General features: G+C 44.0%; 1 protein-coding gene across 1 annotated transcript in view; it reads right to left on the bottom strand.

Moving 5' to 3' along the window:
* SULF2 (sulfatase 2) overlaps window positions 1–23,433 on the bottom strand; it is a 191,160-nt gene that overhangs the window by 21,185 nt on the left and 146,542 nt on the right. The window contains exons 8-11 of the mRNA XM_032767360.2: window positions 21,325–21,453; window positions 20,340–20,396; window positions 19,278–19,407; window positions 4,073–4,280 (exon numbers count right to left, since the gene is read on the bottom strand). Of these exons, the coding sequence (XP_032623251.1) occupies window positions 4,073–4,280; window positions 19,278–19,407; window positions 20,340–20,396; window positions 21,325–21,453 (524 nt within the window). The remainder of the gene's footprint in view (window positions 1–4,072; window positions 4,281–19,277; window positions 19,408–20,339; window positions 20,397–21,324; window positions 21,454–23,433) is intronic.

Below are 23,433 nucleotides of genomic sequence, written 5' to 3'. Positions count from 1 at the left end.
CAGCTGAGTGTCTCTAACCCAGAATTTACTCGCTCCTGCTGACAGGCGTAGGTCAAGTGTCTAAATCAGTTCGGAATTGTTGTTTTAATTTTTAACTTGTGTTCTCTGTTTTAGAGAGCAGCATTTGCTAGGCCCTGGAATGGGCTTGGAGCCTGATCCTGCAAGCCCTGGGCACCCAACAGTTCTGTACATGTTCTCAGTCAGATGAAATTGTTCCTCATGATTTACCATTCTACCCAGCCCAGCACAGTCTGTCAAAAGTACATATTTTTCCAGTTCCTGTCCTAACAAACATGAAATAGGTCACAAAAATCCAAGTACCCAACACTAGCATCTGGATCACCCTTTTTGCAACAGTTCACCAATTTGGAGGAGAAAAAGGCTCCATTTTTGGATATACCATTTTCTCCTGCCCTAACACTTTTCAATCCTATGAGCCAGTTTTCCACTTACGCTGTTTAAAATAACAAACCAGAAAGTTACATTGACCTGTGTCGCTTTGTGCCCACTCACTTTCACAGTGTGATTTATTAGCTAATTAATGTGCATGTGCAAGAATTCCTGATGGCATTCCAGACAGTCCATGTCAGCTGACCCATTCCCTTGAACTCCATGCTCTGCTACAACCGGCTGTGGGAAACAAAGCATCAGAGCCCGTTTTTTTACTCAAGAAACAAGAAGTGGTAATTTGATCATTAGACTCCTATCTTAGTCTCCCTAGGCTGATTGTTTTGAAAATATAGTAACCGTGTTTCCTTACTGAGGCCTACAGCAGAGTACATGGCCTTACATTTGCTAATGATCCCATTTATTTGAGAAGTCACTAGGGTCTGTGTTCCCAGAATCCCACTCCACTTTAAAAAAAAATCCTTTGCATTAACAATTCATTTTCAAACAATGACAATACCTGACTATGACTATACCTGAACTTAAAATCGTGGGTTTTTTTTTTTGTGTGTGTGTGGTTTTTTTGTTTTTTTTTAATAAAAAGAAGTTTCAAGGAGGAAAAAAAATCACCAATTATGACCCTAATTCAACAAAATATCTAAGCAGATACTTAAGTGCTTTGCTGACTTTGGACCTATGTTCCTAAACTTGGACTCTATATCCTATGCCTGGACACACTGGGCTAACAAAGAGGTTCAGTATGTCTTCTTGATTCAGAGGTGATCTAATTAGCTTCAACTTGTCCATCATCTCATTTGCACTAGGGAGATTGTACTCTACTCCTTTGATTCATTTATCCCATCTCATTCTGAACACCTCCTAGGAACTACACACTTACCTACATAAGCCTGGAAAATGTGTTTTCTGTTAGCAAGCTGAAATTTCTCCTTTTTTAACTTTAACACCGTATCTTATCACTCAACATCTAGTAAAAACTCTCCCGCTTCTGAGAATATCACTGAGAACCAGAACCTCAGTGTTCTGATCCCAGAGCTAACACCAACTTCCCTTGTACCCTAACCACACTTAACTTGTTTGCCTCTGTCTTTCGCATAGGTAAAACAGATATAATTACACACTTAACCACCATATAGGGATGTTGTGAAGATTAGTTAATGTCTATGAAGTACTGTGCAGATATACTTAATAATAATATGTTGTCCCCACTTAAATATAATTGTTTTGTTTTCCATATTAAGAGCCTTCAACCTGTCCCTGTAACTGACCTCTTTCTTTTCTGTGCCTTTAAAAAGTTAATTGAGCTGCAACTTCTAGTATTATTTAAAGATTATCTGCTGTGCCACATATTTAAACAGCAAGCGTAGCTGTGTAATTTCATCCTGGAACCAATAATTTTATTCACCTAAAAATCAACTTAGTAGTTACTAACCATCTTGCAAGCCAAATATAATGGGAGAAAACCAATTTAAACTCTCTGTTAGAAGCTTGTGACGGGTCATTATAGAGAAAGACTAATCTGCTAAATAATTAAGGCACTGCATTTGTGGAGTGAGACAAAAGCAACATTACGGACGAAAAATAATTCTGAGCTGCCATTTCCCCCTTTAATCTATAATTAGACTATGTACTTCAAATATAGATATTAGTCTGACTCAGGTTTAAACCAGAGCCAGTGCATGGGGTTTATGGAAAAGCACCTGATCTGTGCCAAAGAAACTAGACATCGAGTCACCCTCTTCGGATTCAATCTCTGGTTAAGAGTCAACCTTGGTACCATTGGCTGAGCATCAGGAAAATACATTAGAAGTAAGCAGCTTCTGGAACAAAGAGGGTACGCACCCTTATTAAAAATAAATTTACTGCAGTGCTTGGAGCAGTTACTGCAGTACTATTGTAACCTGGAACAGGCCACTTTAAGCATTTGTAAACTATTGGTTTAGTATGTAACATGTCCCCCCACTTTAGTGGCTAGTCCACAGAAGAGGATAAAAGCCTACTACTGCTAACAGAGTTACTCCTTTAGTTCAAATGGTAAAGACCCAGGCCTTTAATGCTGAAGGTCCCCCATTCATTCTCTGTTGGTAACCCACGGCAGAGGTGACAGAGAGTGGGGGTCATTATCCATACTTTTTCTCTGGAAAAGTTTATGTAGCAAAGAAAACATATGATATCGCATCACGGATGCCATTTGAAAATGTATAGCCCCTGAGGGCACAGATGCTTTGATGTTCAATGGATGAGCTGAATTTTTTGTTTTGTTTTGTTTTCTATTTTTTAATTTTTATACTACTTTACTTTTCAAAAAAAAAAGATAAAAATCAACAAACTGGTTGCAGTGCATATCTCCACTGGGACACATGTCCTCGTCACTAAAAGCACAAACAATTAGAACTAATTAGCAGTGCCTGCAGAGAGATCAAAAGGGGACAGGACCTGGAGGTGCTCTCTTCAGAGTACGGTCAGGAGGCCTGACTCCAGGAAAACACAAAGCAATTCTCCCTGCTGGTCCTCAGGCACATGAGCATGGAGTGCCTTTCTTGGCTGGTGCATAAATAAAGAATTTTATTCCCAGAGGTGTGAGGACAGTGCCTTCACTAGTATTACAATTCTTTTTTTTAAATGGATTAAAACCTGATTTTTTTCCCTCAGCACCAGCTCAGGCATCAGGAGACACAAGGGTCGGTGTATTACTGACAGTCATTCTGAGAGTACGTCTACATTGCCAAAAACCACCCACAGCTCCAAGTCTCAGAGCTCAGGTCAACCGAGTCAGGCTCACGTGGCTTGCACTATTGGGCTACAAACAGCACTGTAGACATTCCAGCTCGGGCCAAAGCCTGGGCTCTGATACCCACCATCCTCGCCAGGTTTCATAGCCGCGGCTCCAACCTGAGCAGGAACGTCTACGCTGCTATTTTTAGTCCCATAGTACATGCCCCGTGAGCTGTTGACCCAGGCTCTGAGACTTACTGCTGCTGTTTTTTTTGGAAGTGTAAATGTACCTTGAGCGGCTAGAGGCAATGGGCCTGAATCATCACAGATTTACACCTCATATAGCCTTTGCACCTGAGCAAATAGGTACAAACCCTGCCGAATCCAAACAACTGTGCTTTACACTCCATTTGTATGGGTGTAAGTGACTAAACAAGGTGAAGACAGTGGGGAATCGGACCCATTAGGCTTCTCTCATGCCACAATATGCATCCAAGGAACTGATAGGCATAACCACATCCCTAAGAGAAGCATCTGGATACACATAAAATACATAGTCCACCCCAGCAGGATGATCAAACAAATTCACAGTCATTAAATGCTGAGGGACAATTCCTGGTCTCACTGAAGACACCATTTTGTCCTGCTTTGGATGGCAAAGCATTCTACTCCCAAAGAACCCTTGTGTTCCACAGGTTAAGGACATTTTCAAAATTGGGTGTCTAAAATTAAACACCTAAATCTGTATTTGTACACCTGAATCAGTGGTCTGATTTTCAGTGACAGCTGCAGGCACCCAGCACCTCTGAAAAATCAGATCACTTATTTGGGTGCCTAAATACGGATCCAGGTACTGTAACATCAGGCTCTCAAGCTTGAGAATGCTGCTAACAAGAAAAGAGCAAGCCTTTTTCTATGACACAGTTGCAGAAGAGGCAGCACAGTTGCTTACGTTTCCTGGAGAAGAGTTTCGTTCTCTGTCCAATAGGGCTCAGCTTGTATTCATTTTCCTCACAGTTGCAGTCTTCGCTTTTCCTGCTGTAATACTTGGGCATGAGATTGGAGAGCCCCTTGCTGCTGCTCGCGGCTGCGAGGTGAGCCATTCCTTTGCACTTGTGCAGCTTGAGCTTCCCACTGGCATCTTCTATACACTGCCATTTCTGCAAGTTACATTTGGTTGTTAGAACACTGCCACCATGCCACAGACAGGATGCAAAGAGACAGACAGAGCTGGTCATTAGCGAAAACTATCTTTCAATACTGTGGTCACTGAGGGTTTTACCAAAAGTATAAAGCTCCATATAAGTGGGTCTGCAAAAGTTTGGGTCAGTAGCAATATCTGAACAAATGCAAATGCACAACAACATGTCTGCAACACAGGTTTACCAGATTCACCACATGCTAAAAACAGCCCAGGATAAATGGCCACTTCATTAAATTATCTACACTCAAAATACACTGGTTGTTGCAACCTTCCCATTTTCAACCCATATATTCTTTATTCTGTTTTTGCATTTGATTTTGCTTGTAGGTAAGCTTTTTGGGTGAGTAGAATGAAGGGAGTTGCCATATTTTCTATGCACTTTATTTAGCTTGAGGACAGTTGGCTTATTACCGTAATGTAACAAAACGATCACAGTTATAAATCAAAGATTTAGAAGGCTTTTAACTAGCCAGTTGCCTTCCATACGATTGTCCTTTATACCTGGAATGCACAGTTTATCAGGTCTGGCAGAGGGACTCCCTAATTTCTAGCCTGCTGCCCGTTTCCTTTCGGACTTTAAACAAAACATCCCACAACAGGGAGATCAGTCTCAGAAAAGAGAGAACGAATCTTGGGACCACGGCAATGGAAGAGTGAAGTTTAGCCCCAACTTTAAAAGGCTGGCAAGTTATTTCCTTTAATGCTCTCCCTCCCTACCAATCCCAGCATTCTCCAGCCTGACAGAATACCACTTCATCAGTTCAGGAGGGCAACCTTGTGTGTAATCATAGCCCCACCCCACACAATACAAGGAGAGAATCAACTTCTTTGAGACCTCCACCTCCCTTCCCACAGTCTATGCACCTGTGGGTATGTCTACACTGCAAAGAAAAACCTGAGGCACCGCATCTCAGAGCCTAGGCCAATTGACTTAGGTTCGCAGGGCTAAAAATATCAGTGTAGATGTTACCGCTTGGGCTACAACCTGGACTCCAAGATCTATGGATTCAATGCCCAAGCAGAAACATTTACACTGCTATTTTTAGTTCTGGAGCCCAAGCCTCGAGTCCATGTCAACTGAGATAGGACACCGAGGGTTTTTCTTTGCAGTGTAGGCACACCCTGACCAAGTGTGTATCTCAGTAGCTTTTTAAGGAATACTCCTCTCAGACATCTGGCACTCGGGGAAGATCAGGAAAATGTGTTCAACTGCACCTTTCAGGCTTGATCTACCTCCCACTGAAGTCAATGGAGCTGGGTTGGACAACCATAAAGTGAAAGTCATAATTTCCACCCAAGACGGATACAATCTCCTGCCATCCAAACTCTATTTAAGCCCTCATGCATTTTCAAATTGTAAAAATTGACCTGCAGAGCCTTTTGGTACCACTGAATTAGGTATCAAGGGGAAATAAATACAACAAACTTACAATAAAGCAAAAGAAAAGGGCTCATTTTTAAAACATGGAAGTGCGTCTGTTACTGTCCCAAATCTACTGTCACTGGGAAACCCCCGTTCACCTTATAGTTTGTCTTGAGAAAAATTCCACTTTTTCTCTATTACAGGCTCTCTAGATCTGAGCCTCCAGGCCTTACTGGAACTTCGGAACATTTTCAAAAGGAAACAACAACAAAAAACAAAACAAACAACAACCCGAAAGCAGCAGCTCTCAAGTGAAAGAATATTCTACAACTAGCTTGCCACTCTTATGAGGAAGAATAACTCAGTTCTCACAGAGAGATGCTTCTGGGGGTTGGGAAAAGAGCTTTCATTTTCCTTTGAAATTTACGCCACTACTTGCACAACAGCGAAGCAGAAAACAGCAACCTAGTGCTTGTATTGCAGAGGGAGCTTAGAGATCTTGCACATTCCTGGCCAACCAGGGCTTGTTTCTCCACATTCAATGTGTGTTTTCCCTTTTTTTTTAAAAAAGTTCAAGAGTTTGTTGTATGCCTGGTGACTGGGAGCTAGGGACTCCTGAGTTGTAATTATGGCCTGGACACAGACACCATTTGTGGATTTGGGCAAGTTGTGCATGTCCTAGGCCCAGTCTTACTCAGATTTACGCACCTGCTTAGCATTAAGCACATGCGGAATCCCATGGGACTCCTCAGATTTGTAAAGTTAAGCATTTGCAGGGTTGGGTCCTTAGTTTCCTCCTCTGTAAAAGTGGGATAAATTTACCTCCCAGGGTGTGTGAGGAAAAAAGCCCTGAAGATTAAATTGCCAGGTAAGTATTTTAAAAATTACTTAATGTGATAAAATGTAACTACCTGAGTTTAAATTAAGAAATCAGTTTGCTAAATACCAGCTCTTACATTGAAGAAAGCTATACTTTTGAATCATTTTGATTCATCTGAACCTTGTTTTGGAAAATATAGAGACCAGCTACATTTCCTGCTTAGTAGAACTCAACTATAGAAAAATGATGTATCAGGAAAGAGAACCTTTTCCACAGACTCAGCAATGAGGAAGTTAACATGCCAAGATGGTAACTGCTGTATATAAGTGCCCCAATGTGTGCCCCAATACAATTTATTCTCTTCTTCCTTCATCTCTCATCAAGAAAACAAGAAATGCCCAATTTTCTCCTTCCATGTGAACTGGGAGAGTTACTTTAATTTGGTACATTTAAAAATCTTCACAGAGGAGTTTTGAGCTGATGTGAAAGTCACTGGAAGACTGTTACAAAAGCACATTTGTAATCAACAGGCCTATCTGCTGAATACGTGCATGAAGATACTGCTCAAAACTCTTTAGAAACAGACACTGGACAACTGCACCAAAGAGAGAAGTTCAGAACAAACCACAAACGTTCAGAAATAATTTGCCTCTCTTTTTTCCCTTCTGAACAGAAATGTGTGGGTGCGTACTCAGTGGCATGCTCCCCATGGATTCTGCAATGCACGCTCAGCCTGCTTCTAAGCATTGACACTCGTTTTGTCAAGCAATAATAGCACCTGCCATCATTCCTGTCTGCTGCAGAGCACATTCATACTGAGGGAAATGAATACAACTTTCTCTATTTGACTGGAGAGTCATTTCAACAGTTAAAACTACCCAGACAAAGAGTGGTAGGTGCCCTAACGATTAATTAGGCTCACAGTCACAAATGATGACCACTTACCAATAAAATATAATCACTAACAAATAATGGGTTAATTCAGCTAGCCTATAAATCCAAGCAGCAAAACATCCCCTTTTATCACTCCTCCTTCTTTGTCTTCACTATGAAAAATCCAGTATGTTCTTAATTCATATTACCTAACTCATGGTAACTAACATCTTAAAAATCTTAGTGAAGATAGGGCAGTTTGTAGTTTTAATAAAAATTAGCAGGTCATTCTGAACAGTCTATCCCAGGGGTTCTCAAACTGGGGGTCAGGACCCCTCAGGGGGTCACGAGGTTATTACATGGGGGGTCAGCCTCCACCCCAAACTCCGCTTTGTCTCCAGCATTTATAATGGCGTTAACTATATAAAGAAATGTTTTTAATGTATAAGGGAGATCGCACTCAGAGGCTTGCTGTGTGAAAGGAGTCACCAGTACAAAAGTCTGAGAACCCCTGGTCTATCCCAACCTGCTGTGCGGGAGCCTAGCGTTTACAATGTTTAACAGTGTTAAAACTGCAAACTGATCTGTCTTCACTAGGATTTTAAGCTCACGTTACTTACTATGTTAGTTGACCTGAGGTCAGTGAGGATGCACTCCCACAGAACACACATTCAAATAGGAGTCTTTTGCAGTGTAGCCTGAAAGCCATCACATTAACAACTTTTCATACTTCTCATTTCATATTGCTCTAGTAGAGGAATTCCTATTGTCCACATTGGGACACTTTGGGAATCGGTGCCCACTGCCACCTATTCAGCTAGGCATACTCTAGTCCTCCCAACCCCTCCCCCCACATGTATTAATCACAATCTTCATGATTTGGAGAAGCTGAGCCCACAGTTGAATGGGCAATTTCAGTGTTATGGAAAAGTGATACTAGAATATCACTCCACAAAGGCCCAAAGTATCTCCTACGTGTAGAAACAGTTGGGCACTAAAACACAAATCTAGCAGCAGATGTATAAGGAACAGATACTTTTCTTTTACACATGCAGACAATAATATCTTGGACTTCTTCAGTGAAGCTACCCACTTGTAACATGCACGTAATCCCCTAGTGGCAGATGCATGCTGTATTTTGTATTCATATCAAGAAGCTCAATTTCCATCCCATTCCCTACCATCATCAAGTGGTTTTGCATTATTGTGCTTCAGAGCTTTCCTGCCACTAGAGCAATTACAGATGTTAATTCAAAGTCATTACTTGGGGCTCCAAACAGAAATAAATAGCTATGACCTTCCTCCCACTAGGTTTTTTCATGCAGTTCACTTATATTCTCAGTGCATCTCTTTTTCAAGTGACAATGTTTTTATTTTGGAAAAAGGGGATGATCACTCAATCCTTGTGAGGTGAGACACTCTCTGAAGCCCATGGATTTCAGGACTAAGCCTCAAGTCAGCATTGTCTCTCACAGGGGTTTCTTCTTTTGCTGAAGGAAGGGATAACATCGCAGCAGGCAGTAAAGTGAAAGGCACAACTCCAGCTCTGATCAGTTAGATAGTTACAGGCCTTCCAAATCAGGATAATATGGCAAAATCCTCTGGCTAGACAGGCATGAGTCACCCAGTCCACCCTCCTGGGCAGGACTGATTTAATGATTCCTAAATCATGCACAACCCATGTATCTCTAGTTTTCACTTGAATATCTCCAGCGTAAGTAATTGGACAGCCTCTACTGGCAGGTTGTTCTATTGCCCAAGTGCTATCAAGTTTCCCCTAATACTTAACATGAATTTTCCCTGCTCTCTCTCATATCCATTACCTCTTATTCTGTCCTTGCTGATTGAAAATAATTGGTCTGTCTTGTGTACATCATCTATTTAGATACCTGTAGACAATTATCTCTTCCCTCAGCCATTTGTTCTCCAGACTGAACATATCCAGTTCCTTAACCTTTCCTCACAGGTCTTATTTTCCAAATCTTTTCTCTTTGTTGTTGTTGTTATTGTTGCTCTCCTGTGCACTCCCACCAATTTCTCTATCAGCAAAGGATTAATCGAGTTTCCTTTCCTCCAAATCATCAATATCGAAATAATACTTCCTGCTCTTCATTCTTTTTGGATTCTATTCTTACACTGGTTGATGACTTGTGAAACTCCTGACCAATAAGAAATACAGTAACTCCTCACATAACATTGTGGTTATGTCCCTGAAAAAATGCGACTTTACGCAGAACGATGTTAAGTGAATCCAATTTCCACATACAAATTAATGTAAATAGGAGGGGTTAGGTTCCAGGGAATTTTTTTCATCAGACAAAAGGCATTATAAACATATACAGTATAAGCTTTAAACACTTCTAAACAGTTTAATATTGTACACAGCAATGCATGAATGTGAAGCTTGGTTGTGGTGGAGTCACAGGGTGGGATATTTCCAGGGAATGCCTTGCTGCTAAATGATGAACTAGCACTTGCTGAGCCCTCAAGAGTTAATACGCTGTTGTTAATGTAGCCTCACAATCTACAAGGCAGCATGGACTGAGGCAGGAGGGAGGAAACACAATAGATGCAGGACAGTAGCTGCAAATGCTTCCCTGCAAAAACTGAACACGATGACGAGCCCACACTATCCAGCTGGAGCGCACCACTCCCTCCTCCTGACAGCACATGCATGGCTGCACAGGTGCTGGCTTTCCACAGCGCTGGGGGGTGAGTGCATAAGTGAGAGAGAGAGAGATGTGAATTCCCCCTTTAAGTACGCTCACCCCACTTCAAGTATGTTGCCCTTTTAAGCATATCAGCCAGTTCAGACAGGAAGCAACGACTTCTAGCAAGTTCCCTCCTTTCTGTCCCTGAGCCCTGTCCCCCTCCTCTGGTTTGTGGAGAGGGCATATGGAGCAAGGGGACATCCTGATATCAGCACTCCTCTCCCCCTTCCCCTCCCGCAGGAAGCTCCCTGGAGCAACTCCAAGGCAGAGGGCAGGTCAGGAGCACCACAGCAGTGGGGGAGGGCCACCTGAACTGCTGCTGGGCAGCTGCTGAGCCACATATCTTACAGGGAATTTAGGGGAGCTGATGGGGCGGGGCTGTTGGCCCCCCCGGTTCTAATCCCCACAAGGAGGGGCTGCTCTGCCAGAGAATCCTGCAAACAGTGGAGAAAGCAGGCAGCTGCCAAACAACGTTAGAATGGAGCATTGTACAACTTTAAACAAGCTTGTTCCCTAATAGATCAGCAACGTAACAATGAAACCACGTTAACCAGGACAATGTTAAGTGAGGAGTTACTGTAGATAGATCATGCCTGAAAACAACATTTAGGAAATCTCTGTGATTTTAAAGGGACTGGAAACAATCAGCAATGCCTCATTATTTTTAAAATGTGAACAAGTTATTTCTTGTTTTAATCACATATTAAGGGACAAATCCTGTGAGGCACTGAGCACCCATAACTTACAATGGATCTCAGAAACTCTTCAGAGGAGATTACTGTACTGCTAAAATGCTCTTGATTCTGGCTGGCTTGATAGTTCACTTGGTTGCATATGCTACACTGTTACAGATGCTAGATTCCTGGGTAACTTCCAGGATCCATCTCTGCTAGCAGAACAAAGCCAGAGGATCACAAAGGCAGACAGAGTGATGCCTTACTGTGTATTTGTTCCAGTTACTGAAGGAGAATGCTGTGCATGGTGGTCCAGTTCCCAAGTGCAGCCAAGATGTGCCCTTCCCAGACTGCAGGACCCAGGGGTCAGAGGAAAAAGGGAGGTCTAAGTCATTTTTCTACTTCCCTAATCCTGGGGCCAGTTGGGGTAGTTCAGCCTCCAACATCATAATTATGCTGACAGGAATAAAACCCTAGGGAGTGCTCTGCCAGCCATGGATCACCTTGTTACAGCACGTCCTGGTCACAACCGCTCCTGTGTCTGGCCTGCCATGGACCGTGTTCTACTCCCGAGAAGCAAGTGGCATAGAGCCACCTTTATGCCACGTGAGTATTTCCTTACTATAGGCAGCAGTTCTCAAACTGGGGCCCAGGGCTGAAGCTGAAGCCCAGGGCCAAGCTGAAGCCCAAGCCCCACTGCTTGGGTCAATGCCCACTGCCTGGGGCTGAAGCCCTTGGGCTCAGACTTCAGTCCCCACTCCTGGGATTGTGCAGTAATTTTTGTTGTTGGAAGGGGGTCGCAGTGCAAAGAAGTTTGAGAACCTCTGCGATAGGGGAATATAAAGCACCCCTTGCATAGCACAAAACAGCCAGAGGGAGGGCTGAGCAACTAGCCTTCCACAAGCAGAATTGTTCTATGGGAGGGAACTAGAGATGGACTCTAAAATCTCCTGGAGAAAACAGCTGTGCAAAAGGAAGCCTTTTAACCCCACACAAAGACATTTTGAGCCATAACAAGCAGCACAACAAACAAAGAGCAGGGTATGAAGAAGAAATAGTGCAAACTCAGACATCTGTTTTTCTTAGCAAATGGTTAAACACAATCATCTCACATCATATTATTTAAAAAGGAAATGTGCTATTTTTTAAAGGCATGGACTAGATTCACTCTAGTGATCTTCTAGCTGAGTGGCTGAAGCATGCTAAGCAAATGTGCGTAATTACTTAAATGGAGTTCTTTGTGCAACTGTTATGATGATACTGAGGAGTTGCTGGGATTACTCCACAGAGCAATGGTGATGATATAATTGGCTTCCACAAAAGCACGTTAATGCAGGCCTCACATTGTATGCTGACTTGGTAAATGGAAGCTGACCCACTTCCATTTACCACGTCAGCATACAATGTGAAGCCAAATTGCAACAAAGAGAAAGAAATTGTGCGCAAGCCATTAGGTGTTAAGATAAATGTTTTTTATTTCATGTGGGAAAGAAGAGCTCATCCCTCCTTTAGATCTCTGAATATGAATTCTGAACTGTTCTTTCATCTGGGGATACAGTTGTTCTTTGTTGGATGTAACTAATGCAACACTAGCTGCAAAAGAAAACCTGGAAGGCTGCTACACACATTCCCATAGCACTCTGTGGGTGTTTGCATTTACTAGTGTCAACCCAAACTCCTCACAAGAGGGAGTTGGTATCAGGGGGTTTAACAGTACAAATGGTCTCAGTGCCCTCCTATTAACCTGATTATAGTCCAAGGGGAATTTTGTAACAGGGAGAAATGACTTAACAGTTTAAGGTTGCAGGGACTGGAGGAAGCTTCTATTTGTAGTGATGGTAGCTGTGTATACAAAGGAGAATTATAAGCTCTCCACTTTGCATTCAAAACTCTCCTTACCTCCCCTCCATCCAGGACTCCACCCTCTTCCTCTCTTACTCCTTCTGCCTGGTCCTGATGATCTGCTTCTGCTTCTCTTCTAGCTTTTCTTTTGTCTCCTTGTCCTACTTCAGACTTTTTACCACCTTTCCTACTATCCTCTGTGCTTGGAACATCTTTCTTAGTAACAGCCTGGTCCAAAACTCAGTGAAAGACTCCCAATGACTTCAGTGGGCTTTGATCAAGGCCCTAATCCTGACCAAGCTACATCCCTCCATCTTTAAAATAGGATCTGAAAAAATCCACCTATTCTATGAAGCACTCTGGCTAATATGGGCTGCTTAGTATTAAATGCCCTCAACCTCTCATTGGGTATCCACCTTACAGCAGCAGGACCGTGGACTTGTCTACATGAGCATTTAGTTCACAGCAAGCTGGGGTGTGAGTCTATCCGGCTCTAGCCTGGTGTGGACTAACAGTCCATGTGGACCCTGCTGCCACACACTAACAGTTCATTAGTTTGCTTTGATCTAGTCCCAAATCAAAGACGACGAGATCAAAGCAAACTAAATGAACTGTTAATGCATGGCAGCAGTGTCCACATGGACAGTTGGTCTGCAGCAAACTAGTGCTGGGTAGATGGACACCCCAGCTTGCTGCAAACTGTTTGTGTAGAAGAGCCCTGTGTTTGTACTGTAACTACTGCACCTATACTTTAAACTTCTCAGGATTGGGATTTGTTATGCATTTGGCACATTTTACCTATTGTGTAGGGCTGTCCACATCAACAGCACCAAACAAATAATAATATGCCCCTTTCAAGGTCTGTCTTGCTTCATTCTGAAGTCATTTAGATGCAACCATATTTAGGGACAAATTCTGCCCATAGACAACACATTCATCTCCCACTGCACTATCTGTCTAGACAGAGAACTAGGGTATGTTCTTTACAGCAAGGGCTGACTGGATTGAGATTCCCTGGGGAAAGCATCCCAGAGTCTAACTGACTTGACTGTTAGGCAATTTTTCCTGCTGTCCAACTTAAAATTTTCTCTTTTGCTCAATATCATCCCATCACTACAAATTACATCTTACTGAAATGCAGAAACAATTATTTCCCTTTCTGACTACACGGACATGGCAAACCCATGTACCAGTGTCATACCTCTCCTCTGCAATTTACCAAGAATTCTGGGCAGAGAGCTGACCCCTTTTCTCACTTTTGCTTGATATCAAAGGTATTTTAGTATTCACAAAAATGTAAGTGTGTGCACATGCATGTGTGTTACAGTACAGAGATTGACCCCCCACCAAGGACACTGACATGCAATAATTTCAGGAGGAAAAGCCTGCATGTGGTTACGTAACCTCTTACAAGGAGACAGTTCCAGTGTCTATCTGAACTTATGTGAAAAATCTTGACCCCTCAATGCCTACTACAAAGCTCCAAGCCACAGGGAAGAGAACAGCACCAAAAAGAAGTTGAAACAGCGCTGGCAGGATACATAGTGACGGGAACAGAATAGCTACGTTTCCCCAGAAACTTTGTAACAGAAATAGCTAATGTTCCCTCTGACTTAAGGGCCTGACAACTTCAAATACCCATTATTTGTTCCTATTCATGTGGAGTGCCAGCTCAAAAGAAATGATAGCAATAATCAGCTGCATGAAAGTTCCTACCTGTGAGACTTTGGAACTTTGGACTTTGAAAAAGAGGAATATGATCGCTCATGCAGTTAGACCTAAAAAGGAAGCCACAGGAGGAAAAGGAACCCTGGAAAACCAGCTCTGGGAAAGATTCTTACTGAACATGTCTGATCATCTAAGTCAGATCCAAACAGCTGAGAAACTATGAGTCAATTCCCAGGTGCACTGAGCACAAGATTGGTGCAGCTGGCAGTAGAGGAGAAGGTGGCTAAGGGTGGCTTTACACTACATTTTACTGCCCTTCCTGATCCTAGTACTGCCCCCTGGTGCAAGTTAAAGCATCCACAGGGCTGATGTAACGTACCAACCCATACTGGCCCCCTAGTGGCTATTACTCTGGTGAAACTTACTAGAAGCACTGCGTCCTGGCTCTGGCCCTGGCCCCTTCTGGCTTCTACACCAGGAACGAATGGTGTAGAACCAGCTATATCAGCTTTTCACCAGCTGAAGTTCCTCTCGCACACTGCAGGAATCCTATTTAGGACAGGCTTGCTGTACCTTTGCATCACTCTGGAGGCACAGAGCAATCTTATATGGGGCTGAGGATATGCCTCTGTTCCTAGTAGTGTGCTATAATCACTTGCTGAGCTTCTCCTATGTAATCTGGGTCTGGGCTGTGAACATTTTCATATTTGCAGAGCAGAGTTACATAACAGTCATAGAAACCACAGGCACAATTGACCAATCAGACAGCTAAGCATTCATATTCACAAACAGGGCAGGTCTTCACTATCCACCGGATAGGCGGTTAGTGATCGATCTATCAGGGGTCGATTTATCGTGTCTAGTGTAGACAGGATAAATCGATCCCCGATCGCACTCCCCATCCACTCCCGAATTCCAGCTCACGAGAGGTGGAAGCGGAGTTGATGGGGGAGTGGCAGATGTTGACTCGCCGCCCTCCTCATGGCCAGGTAAGTCGACCTAAGATACACCGTGTATCTTAGGTTGCCCCCCCCGACCCTGCTAGTTTAGACCTGGGCACAGTTAACACATGCAGTCATGGTAATTGTGTATGCAAGCTATGGTTTTCATGGTATATTTGTGTTAGTGATAAGGGCACACAAAGCCCAGACTAGACTTTTTTATGTTAGTATATTTAAATTCAAATTAAAAAATATTACTGGACAGCATAGTGGTTAAGAGCGCCGCCCTTTGATATGGGAGACCGCCCTTTGATACGAGAGACCAGGGTTCAGATCCCGGTTGGTACCCAACTTTCCAGTAGGGGTCCTTGGGCAAAAGACCCCCTAACGCTTCACCTGCCTACCTCAGATACGAGAGTGACACGAACTAGGAGAGTCATGCCGGCTCGGACGTCGCCCGGATTAACAAGGTCCGCGCCAGATGTTGAACCAGGACAATCTGACGATAAGTGGGCTACTGGAACAAACCATTCATGGACAAGACAAGAGAACCTGGAATTGATGGAATGCTACTATAACAGTAGACTTAAGAGAGGGGATATATGAAATGTATGAGGGGACTGTGGATGGACAAAAGACCTACATCCACACTTACTGAGAAACAGCTAGTTACTCAACGTTTCACATAGAAAGAGGAAGCGCTCTCACAGCTTGAGATGACCAACTCCACATTAATTCCAGACTCAAGAAAACCTGAAGAAACAAAGTTGGATGTGCAGTCCCACACTGAATCTGAACTTCAACTGCCACCCCTCCATTGCAGAGCACAGCAAGCTGATATGGAGGCCATAAGATCAATTGAGAAAACTAGCTACAGTCAATCCTCGAGACCGATTACCAAAGGCTCAGTGGAGAAGGATACATCAGATAGTATGTTAAAGATGCCGAATGGAGTCTCATACAATCCCTACTGCCACCCATACTCAAACCAATGAACTGGTATATACGCACAAGCCTCTGTAATCCTAGAGATCTGGCTAACACGATCAAGAACAACAACGTAGTACCCACCCTGGAAAATGAGGTTGAGGATAAAAATCAAGCGACTCGGAGAGAAGTTAGTCCAGCTGGTGAACTACAGAAGGGTGTATGAGATATAAATAGAGACTCGCATAGATGGCCGACTCCATCTGAAGCCCTAGGAGAACTGCTAAACAAAGGCTCACAGCACTTGGCTACCAGGCTAGGAGAAATACACTAGAGAAGCAGGAGGCCCAAAAAAGTAAATGCCCTGTTCTCTCAAAGAACCACACAAGGTGTACTCCCCAAACTGCAGTGCAACAACACAATAACTAGAGCCACCACAGAGAAACTGAATCAGTACTGGAAGAACATATGAGAAAGAGAAGACTCATAACACCAGTGCAAGTGCTGCAGGACCTGAGAACAGAGCACACAAGCAATCTCGCCAAAACAAAATCCAAGTCACTCATGCACAGAGAAGACACCAGCAGCGGTCAAGAAATCAGAGACTGGACAGCAACCATGACCAACATGACCACACCTACTGGCTTAAAGAAAACTAAACAGCATTGCATGAACGCCTACAGCAGCACAGGATGAACCAGCTGCTACAGCAGCTCCCACCAACTGGCTAACACACAAGGAAGGACAGTGCGATCAGAAAAGACCCGCAAGGGAACAGATACCGTCCAACTACCGGCCATAACCGCGCTCCCCCACAACATGGAAAGTCCTATCAGCATCATATGCCGCCAAGCTACAGGACCATATGACCAGTTACATGAGCACAGCTCAGAAGGCATTGGGAAACAACACCAGAGGCTCTAAACACCAAGTTGCTCATGATAGAGCAGGTCGCCCAAGACTCGAAGGTCTAGACAGACCAATCTGAGCACAGCATGGATTGACTACAGAAAGCCTATGACCAATCCCTGCACGACTGTGATCGTGAATGTCTGGCGCTATATCAAAGTCAACAGACACTAGGACCTCCAAGAACCAAATGGGACTATGAAGACAACAAGAACAATCTCAAGGCTAGCTTGCACAAGTGCCCATCAAGGTGCGGCATAATACCAAGGTGATGCAACTGTCCCCGCTGCCATGTTCTGCAGTGGCCTTAAACCCCCTCAAACCAGATAATCACAAGGACTGGATACGTACAGTTCATGGAGTGGAACTACCATCAGCCACCTCCTCTACATGAATACCAACAACGGTATGTAAGAAGAATGGGACATAATCGCTTAAATGCACCTGACGTCGGATCTACAAGTGAGTGATAATCGGGATGTCATTCAGACTGGAGAAGTGTGGCCAGATGGTAGTGAAGAGAGGAAAGGCAGTCAATGACCTGATGGTGTGGAAACTACAAGCGGCCACACAGCAGACATACAGACCACTACATACCGTGTGTCACAGTCACATGGAAATCACGATGAGGAGGCAAGGAAACAGCAGACATCCAAATTCACCAAAGGATAAGACAGGTCCTGAAAGGCCAGCTCATGGGAAACAAGACCACGCCAATCAACAGATACGCCCTGCCGGGTCATCAGATATACCCCGCCGTATAGGAGCGGCCAAAGAGGACATGGAGCGCCGATGTGAAGACCCGAAGCGCCTCACGAATGCCGAGGTTTCCACCACCAAGTCCAACACCCAAAGAGACATGTAATACCAGCCGGAAAGAAAGGCGGTGGGCTTTGGGTGACGTCAAAGCACTGTACTGGACGAACCCGGAACATCCAGTAGTTACATCAATAGGATGGCCCAAAGATTGAGCTGCTGAGAGATGCTGAGGAAGCAGCAGACATGGGAGGAAGACCAAGCAGAAAGAGTCCATGGCAAGACAAGAACGCCTGCATAGGAGTACCATGACAGATAGCTGAGTGGGCTGACAGGAAATCCTTACCAGTGGCTGAAGGCTGGACTAAAGAGACAGTCACTGAGACACTGATCATAGCAGAAGAAGGCACTGAGCACCAGATCCATTAGCGGGTCACCACATAGAAGGACCCAAGTGCGAACTGTGCAAGAGCCTCAGAAGACGTCCAACACCATAGTTGCAGGTAAGATACGAACAGGAACAGAATACACTGAACGGCACAAACCAAGTGTGCATTGTGTACAGTGAACATTCTACGACAGCGTATGGGCTAACCCTCCAAAGACACAGAATGGGAGTTCCACAGGAAGGTTTGTGGGAACAGCAGGCTAAGAATCTGATGGACTCAGATCCAGACGGAAGGCAGGTACTGGCCAATCAACCAGACCATTCGGGTAATAGACAAGGACAGAGACAGCAGTGGTGATAGAATAGCAGTGCACGTGCAGCAACATCAAGAAGGAATATGGTGGAGAAGCAGCTGAAGAAGTACCAGGGCCTGAGAAGAGGAACTAGAGAGGATGTTTGGAAAGTGAAGGCAAAGTGGTCCCAGTGTGGTAGGAGCACTCTGGGGCTGTGACTCCTAAGCTGGGTGAGTGGCTCCAACAGATCCCAGGAACAACATCAGAGCTCTCTGTCCAGAAGAGTGCAGTGCTAGGAACAGCTAAGATACTGTGCAAAACCCTCAAACTCCCAGGCCTCTGGTAGAGGACCCGAGGTTGAAGAAGATGCATACCATCCATAGGGGCGAGAGGGGAATTTTTATTTATTTATTTATTTATTTAAAAGATCATAGCAAAGGGAGCTATGCACATTTGGAATAACTTTTCCTGTGGTGTTCATTGTGAATTCTCAACACTAATGTATCCTGAACTTCATTCTGTTTGGGGAACAGAACGTTAAAATAATCTAGGCCATTCTTTTACAGTAGCTGGGAATTGATACATAGGCACTTGAATCAGCAATTTCTTGACTGCCAGTCAATCTCATAAATGCTGCAATATAGTTCTGAGCAAAGGCCACAAAAATGAATCACTTGATTTATAAGTCGGCATTGAGAATGAGGTGAAGGACGTTATCACAGTTTGCAAGTGGTGTTAAACTTAGTTCTTGATATAGCTTCTTGCACCATGTGCTAAATATGTCTCACCTGCCCAAGCTGTTCACAGGCGGTTTGATACTCGGCTCGCTGGCAGAGGTCTTTCACACGCTGGTATTTGGGCAGGAAGTTTTCTTCCTGAGCATTCACCTTCTCATTCTCTCTCTTATGCAGTAATTTACTGGAGGGGAAGAAACAGTGTATTTCATTAAGACTCATTCGAAATACTACACAGGGTGTGCCAGAGTGTCTCAGACCATCCCTGTCAGTGTCCTGCCTCTCCCAGTGGCCAAAATCTAATGCTCCAGAAGCAACTGAATCCACTCCACTTCTCCTATTTGCTTTGAAAATGCACCAGGCTACTAGAGCTATTCTGCAAATGGGCGAAGGCAAGACCAAGACTCCTTTTGTGACCCCTGCTGCCTCCCAAAGTGAGAGATTTGATTAACCTACTAAGAGCATGCATAATTACAAGAGTTTCAAAATCCAGACCCCAAACACAGAACAGAAGCTTGGTTCATGCCCTTCTCTAGCTAGGAGTGTTCATAAAATGATGCAGTCCCTTCAAAAACCCAGCTGACTACAAAAGCTTGATCTGCAGAGGTACTGGTTTCACTACAAAGTGGCTGCAGGGAATCCATGCAAGGCAACCGTACCCTCCTGAGTGCCATGGAGCTATACTCTTCAAGTGCTCAGTGTACATCCTTGTACGTGAACACAGAAGTTGGGGACATGACAGAGGAGGGGGCAGGGCCAGTCGATCTGCAACTAGGAAGATTCATCAGCTTACATCCCCTTCACATGCAGGGTGTGGGATAGCAGTCACGGAGCAGCTCCCACTCTGTGGCTTGCAGGGAGGGAGGAGGGCACCCCAGAACTGCCACCAACCCCCCCATGCACAGCACATTTATGCTGGCTGTGTGCAAGGACCAGGGCTAGCACAAAGCTACCATACAGTCTCTCCTATCATAGACTCATTGGCATTAGGTGTATGACAGCAACGCCACTACCTGTGCGGGGATGTGATCTTAGCCATGGGCTTTCACAGGAGGCTCCAGCCATGCAGGATTCTCCTATTTAGAGCAACTGGGTTCTGTCTAATTCTTTCCTTACCCTCTCTCCACAAGGAATGAGTCTCTCCACACTTTCATCTTTTTTTTTAAATGGAACCTATAAAAACAAAATTCTCATGAGAACCAGCCTCTCCTCCCTTCCTCCCCATTGCTCCTCCAGAAACACAACTCACTTCTCTGATGGGAACGTGTAACTGTACAAAACAGAAAGATATGTGTCGTCAGTGCTAATCACGAAGGAATATGAGACAGACTCGTTCTCATGGGGACAAAATCCACAATGGAGCCAGACTATAGACATGATTTCTATAAAAAAAAACACTGAGGCACTGAGAAATTAAGCGATTTGCCCAAGGTCACAAAGGAAGTGTAAAATTAAATCTAGATTTTCTGGATCCCAGTTCAGTGCCTTACTTACAAAAACATGCACCTGCCCTGACAAAAACCCTTTTCTGACCCACCTGCTCTCCTCCACCACAAGCGCATATCTCCCCACTCCCTCTCTCCTCCTCCAGTTGCTTTTTCCTGAAACTACTGTCCGTCACAAGCACCCACTTGAATCCTCTCCCCCCATCTTTTTCAGGTGGAAGTGTTGGTATGTCTCAGAAAATAATTGTGTATTTCCAATATAACAATATAAACAACAAAATTTTACTTTATATAAAGCACTGATGTACAATTAGTTTACAGTTTAAATATTAATAAAAGCTTTGTTTAAAAGACGTAGCTATAAATGATGCCACAGACACACTTAAAATCTGTAACGCATGCAAACAGAAACATCCTCGTGACCAAAGGCCAGTTCACTCTCACACACATTATATTTTGCTATCAGAAAGTCAAATACCATATAGCTAATACATTGATCTGGCCAACTAAAAAACTGAAGTCAGTTAAGTAGTGCAGAACAGGTCTGAACCATGTCCAGTCTATATCTGTATTCCATTTCCCCTTAAATTTATCTGCAGATGGCTGTACACAGACACACAGATACACACACAGAGAGACAAACTTCTTTTCTTTACCTATTAACTGGTTTCTCATAATCCAGCAGTTTTAGAATGGATTTGCCATCCATGTCAGGTGGAATGTCCAAGCCTGCAATATCTAGAATTGTAGGAGCAAGATCAATGTTCAATACAATGTGAGGATTCCTGAAAAAAATATATAAAGACCCTGCTTAGAGAATCTTTGTGGAAATTGTGAACAACTACCTTAACCCCAGCCCCTTTTCAAATATGGGATCTGAAAAAGCTTAATCTGTGACATCAGCACAGAACAAAGGAAAATATTATCCAATCAAGTCGGGTGTTGAAAGGGATTAACATATACAATATTCAAATTACCCCCAGGTGCATAACCCCAAGAGAGGCTAACGTGGAAGATTTAGTTCTAAAGCAATAGCATTTCAGACTGAATATGAAAAATGGCTTATAAAGCAAAATAAGTTAATGAGTAAAGGGAAGGGTTCAATGCTATTCTGAAACATGAAAATGCACATGATAAAAACTCCTCTGGTGTCTTAGAGAATTAATGTGCAAGTCATCTAGAGCCTGGCAGACAGAATGCACTTTGTCTATTTCAACATACATCACAAAAACAAACAGCTGGGCCTATGGCACTGAACTGTTTGTTACACAGAAAGAGTGTAGAGAAGAAATATTCTGTCTCACTACCCAAAGGGAACAGCTAAGAGTTGGTTATTATAATTAAGAGTACGTGAGAGGGAGAGGGTACGTCTACACTACGGGATTATTCCTATTTTACATAAACCGGTTTTGTAAAACAGATTGTATAAAGTCGAGTGCACGCGGCCACACTAACATGGTGCGTCCATGTACCAACGCTAGCGTCGATTGCCGGAGTGTTGCACTGTGCGTAGCTATCCTGTAGCTATCCCATAGTTCCCACAGTCTCCCCCGCCCCTTGGAATTCTGGGTTGAGATCCCAGTGCCTGATGGGGCAAAAAACATTGTCGCGGGTGGTTCTGGGTACAGCCTCATCCCTCCCTCCATGAAAGCAGCAGACAACTGTTTCGCATTGCCTTTTTGTATCCTTAGGTGATGATTTATGTGTCATATATGCCAATATGCACAGCAAGCACAGATCGGACCTCAGTCCGGCTGCAGGAAACACACAATAGCTGGATCAACTCCAATAGAGCCTGCGGGGAATCGTGGACGTTTGTAAGAAACACCCTCGCGTGCGATTCTCAGGTGAGGCTATGGTTGCTATGTTCTGTCGAACCAGAACCTGCAATAGCCTAGGCGATGGGAGGCAGCGGCTTACGGCAGAGCTGGCAACGTGAGAGTGATGTGGAAGCTAACATGGCACCATCATGAATTCTTTCTAACCACCGCGGGCCCCTGTGTCCTTTCGGCTTAGATCTGTCTGGTAATCATACGGGGTATTGGTTTTTCTGCCTATCTTGCAAAGAGCGCCGAATTTTAGGTCCGCAGGAAACATAGTTCTACAGACTTGGTTGAAGCCACCATTATGTTGGTTGTCTAGCTGCTTGGGCACGATTGCGCAGTGGCTGCAAAACTTTCGCATGCGTAAGGGCACTTTCATGGAATTTTGTGACTTGCTTTCGCCCTGCGGCCTGAAACGTCCATAATATCCAAAGAGCCAAGCAGCCCTCACATTTGAGAAGTGAGTGCAATAGCCCTCTGGAAGCTTTGCAACGCAGACAGCTACCGTATCATAGGGAATAATTGGAGTGGGAAATATGCTACCATGGCGGGCTGTCTGTGAAGCGAAGTAGCCAATACAAGATTCACTTAAGCTGCTGCTACGAAAGGTTGTACCTTTGGGCAAACGTGCTCAGTGTCATCAGTGGATTGGCTTGCTCGTCACATGGGTGAGTTGCCCTAACTGTGGGGGGGGGGTCAATAGATGGAAGCGACCCAGTGAGTCCTAAGCTACTTGACAACCTGAGCACCAGGGCACCAGTAACGTAAACCAGCAAGGGTGAGCTTTCTACATGAGTACGCATAGCTACAGTTGGTGGTCACAAGGGATCTTGTCAGACACATCGCATGTGGGATGGCCTAGGAACGGGTTCATGACGCTTGTTGTCTTCAGGGAACACATTACTAGAATATAAGAACGGTCATGGATAGGGCAAAGCAGGA

Source organism: Chelonoidis abingdonii, chromosome 14 (assembly GCF_003597395.2).
Source record: "Chelonoidis abingdonii isolate Lonesome George chromosome 14, CheloAbing_2.0, whole genome shotgun sequence".
Taxonomy (NCBI): domain Eukaryota; kingdom Metazoa; phylum Chordata; order Testudines; family Testudinidae; genus Chelonoidis; species Chelonoidis abingdonii.
The sequence above is the reverse complement of the archived record's forward strand: the minus strand, read 5'-3'. Positions and strand labels throughout refer to the sequence as shown.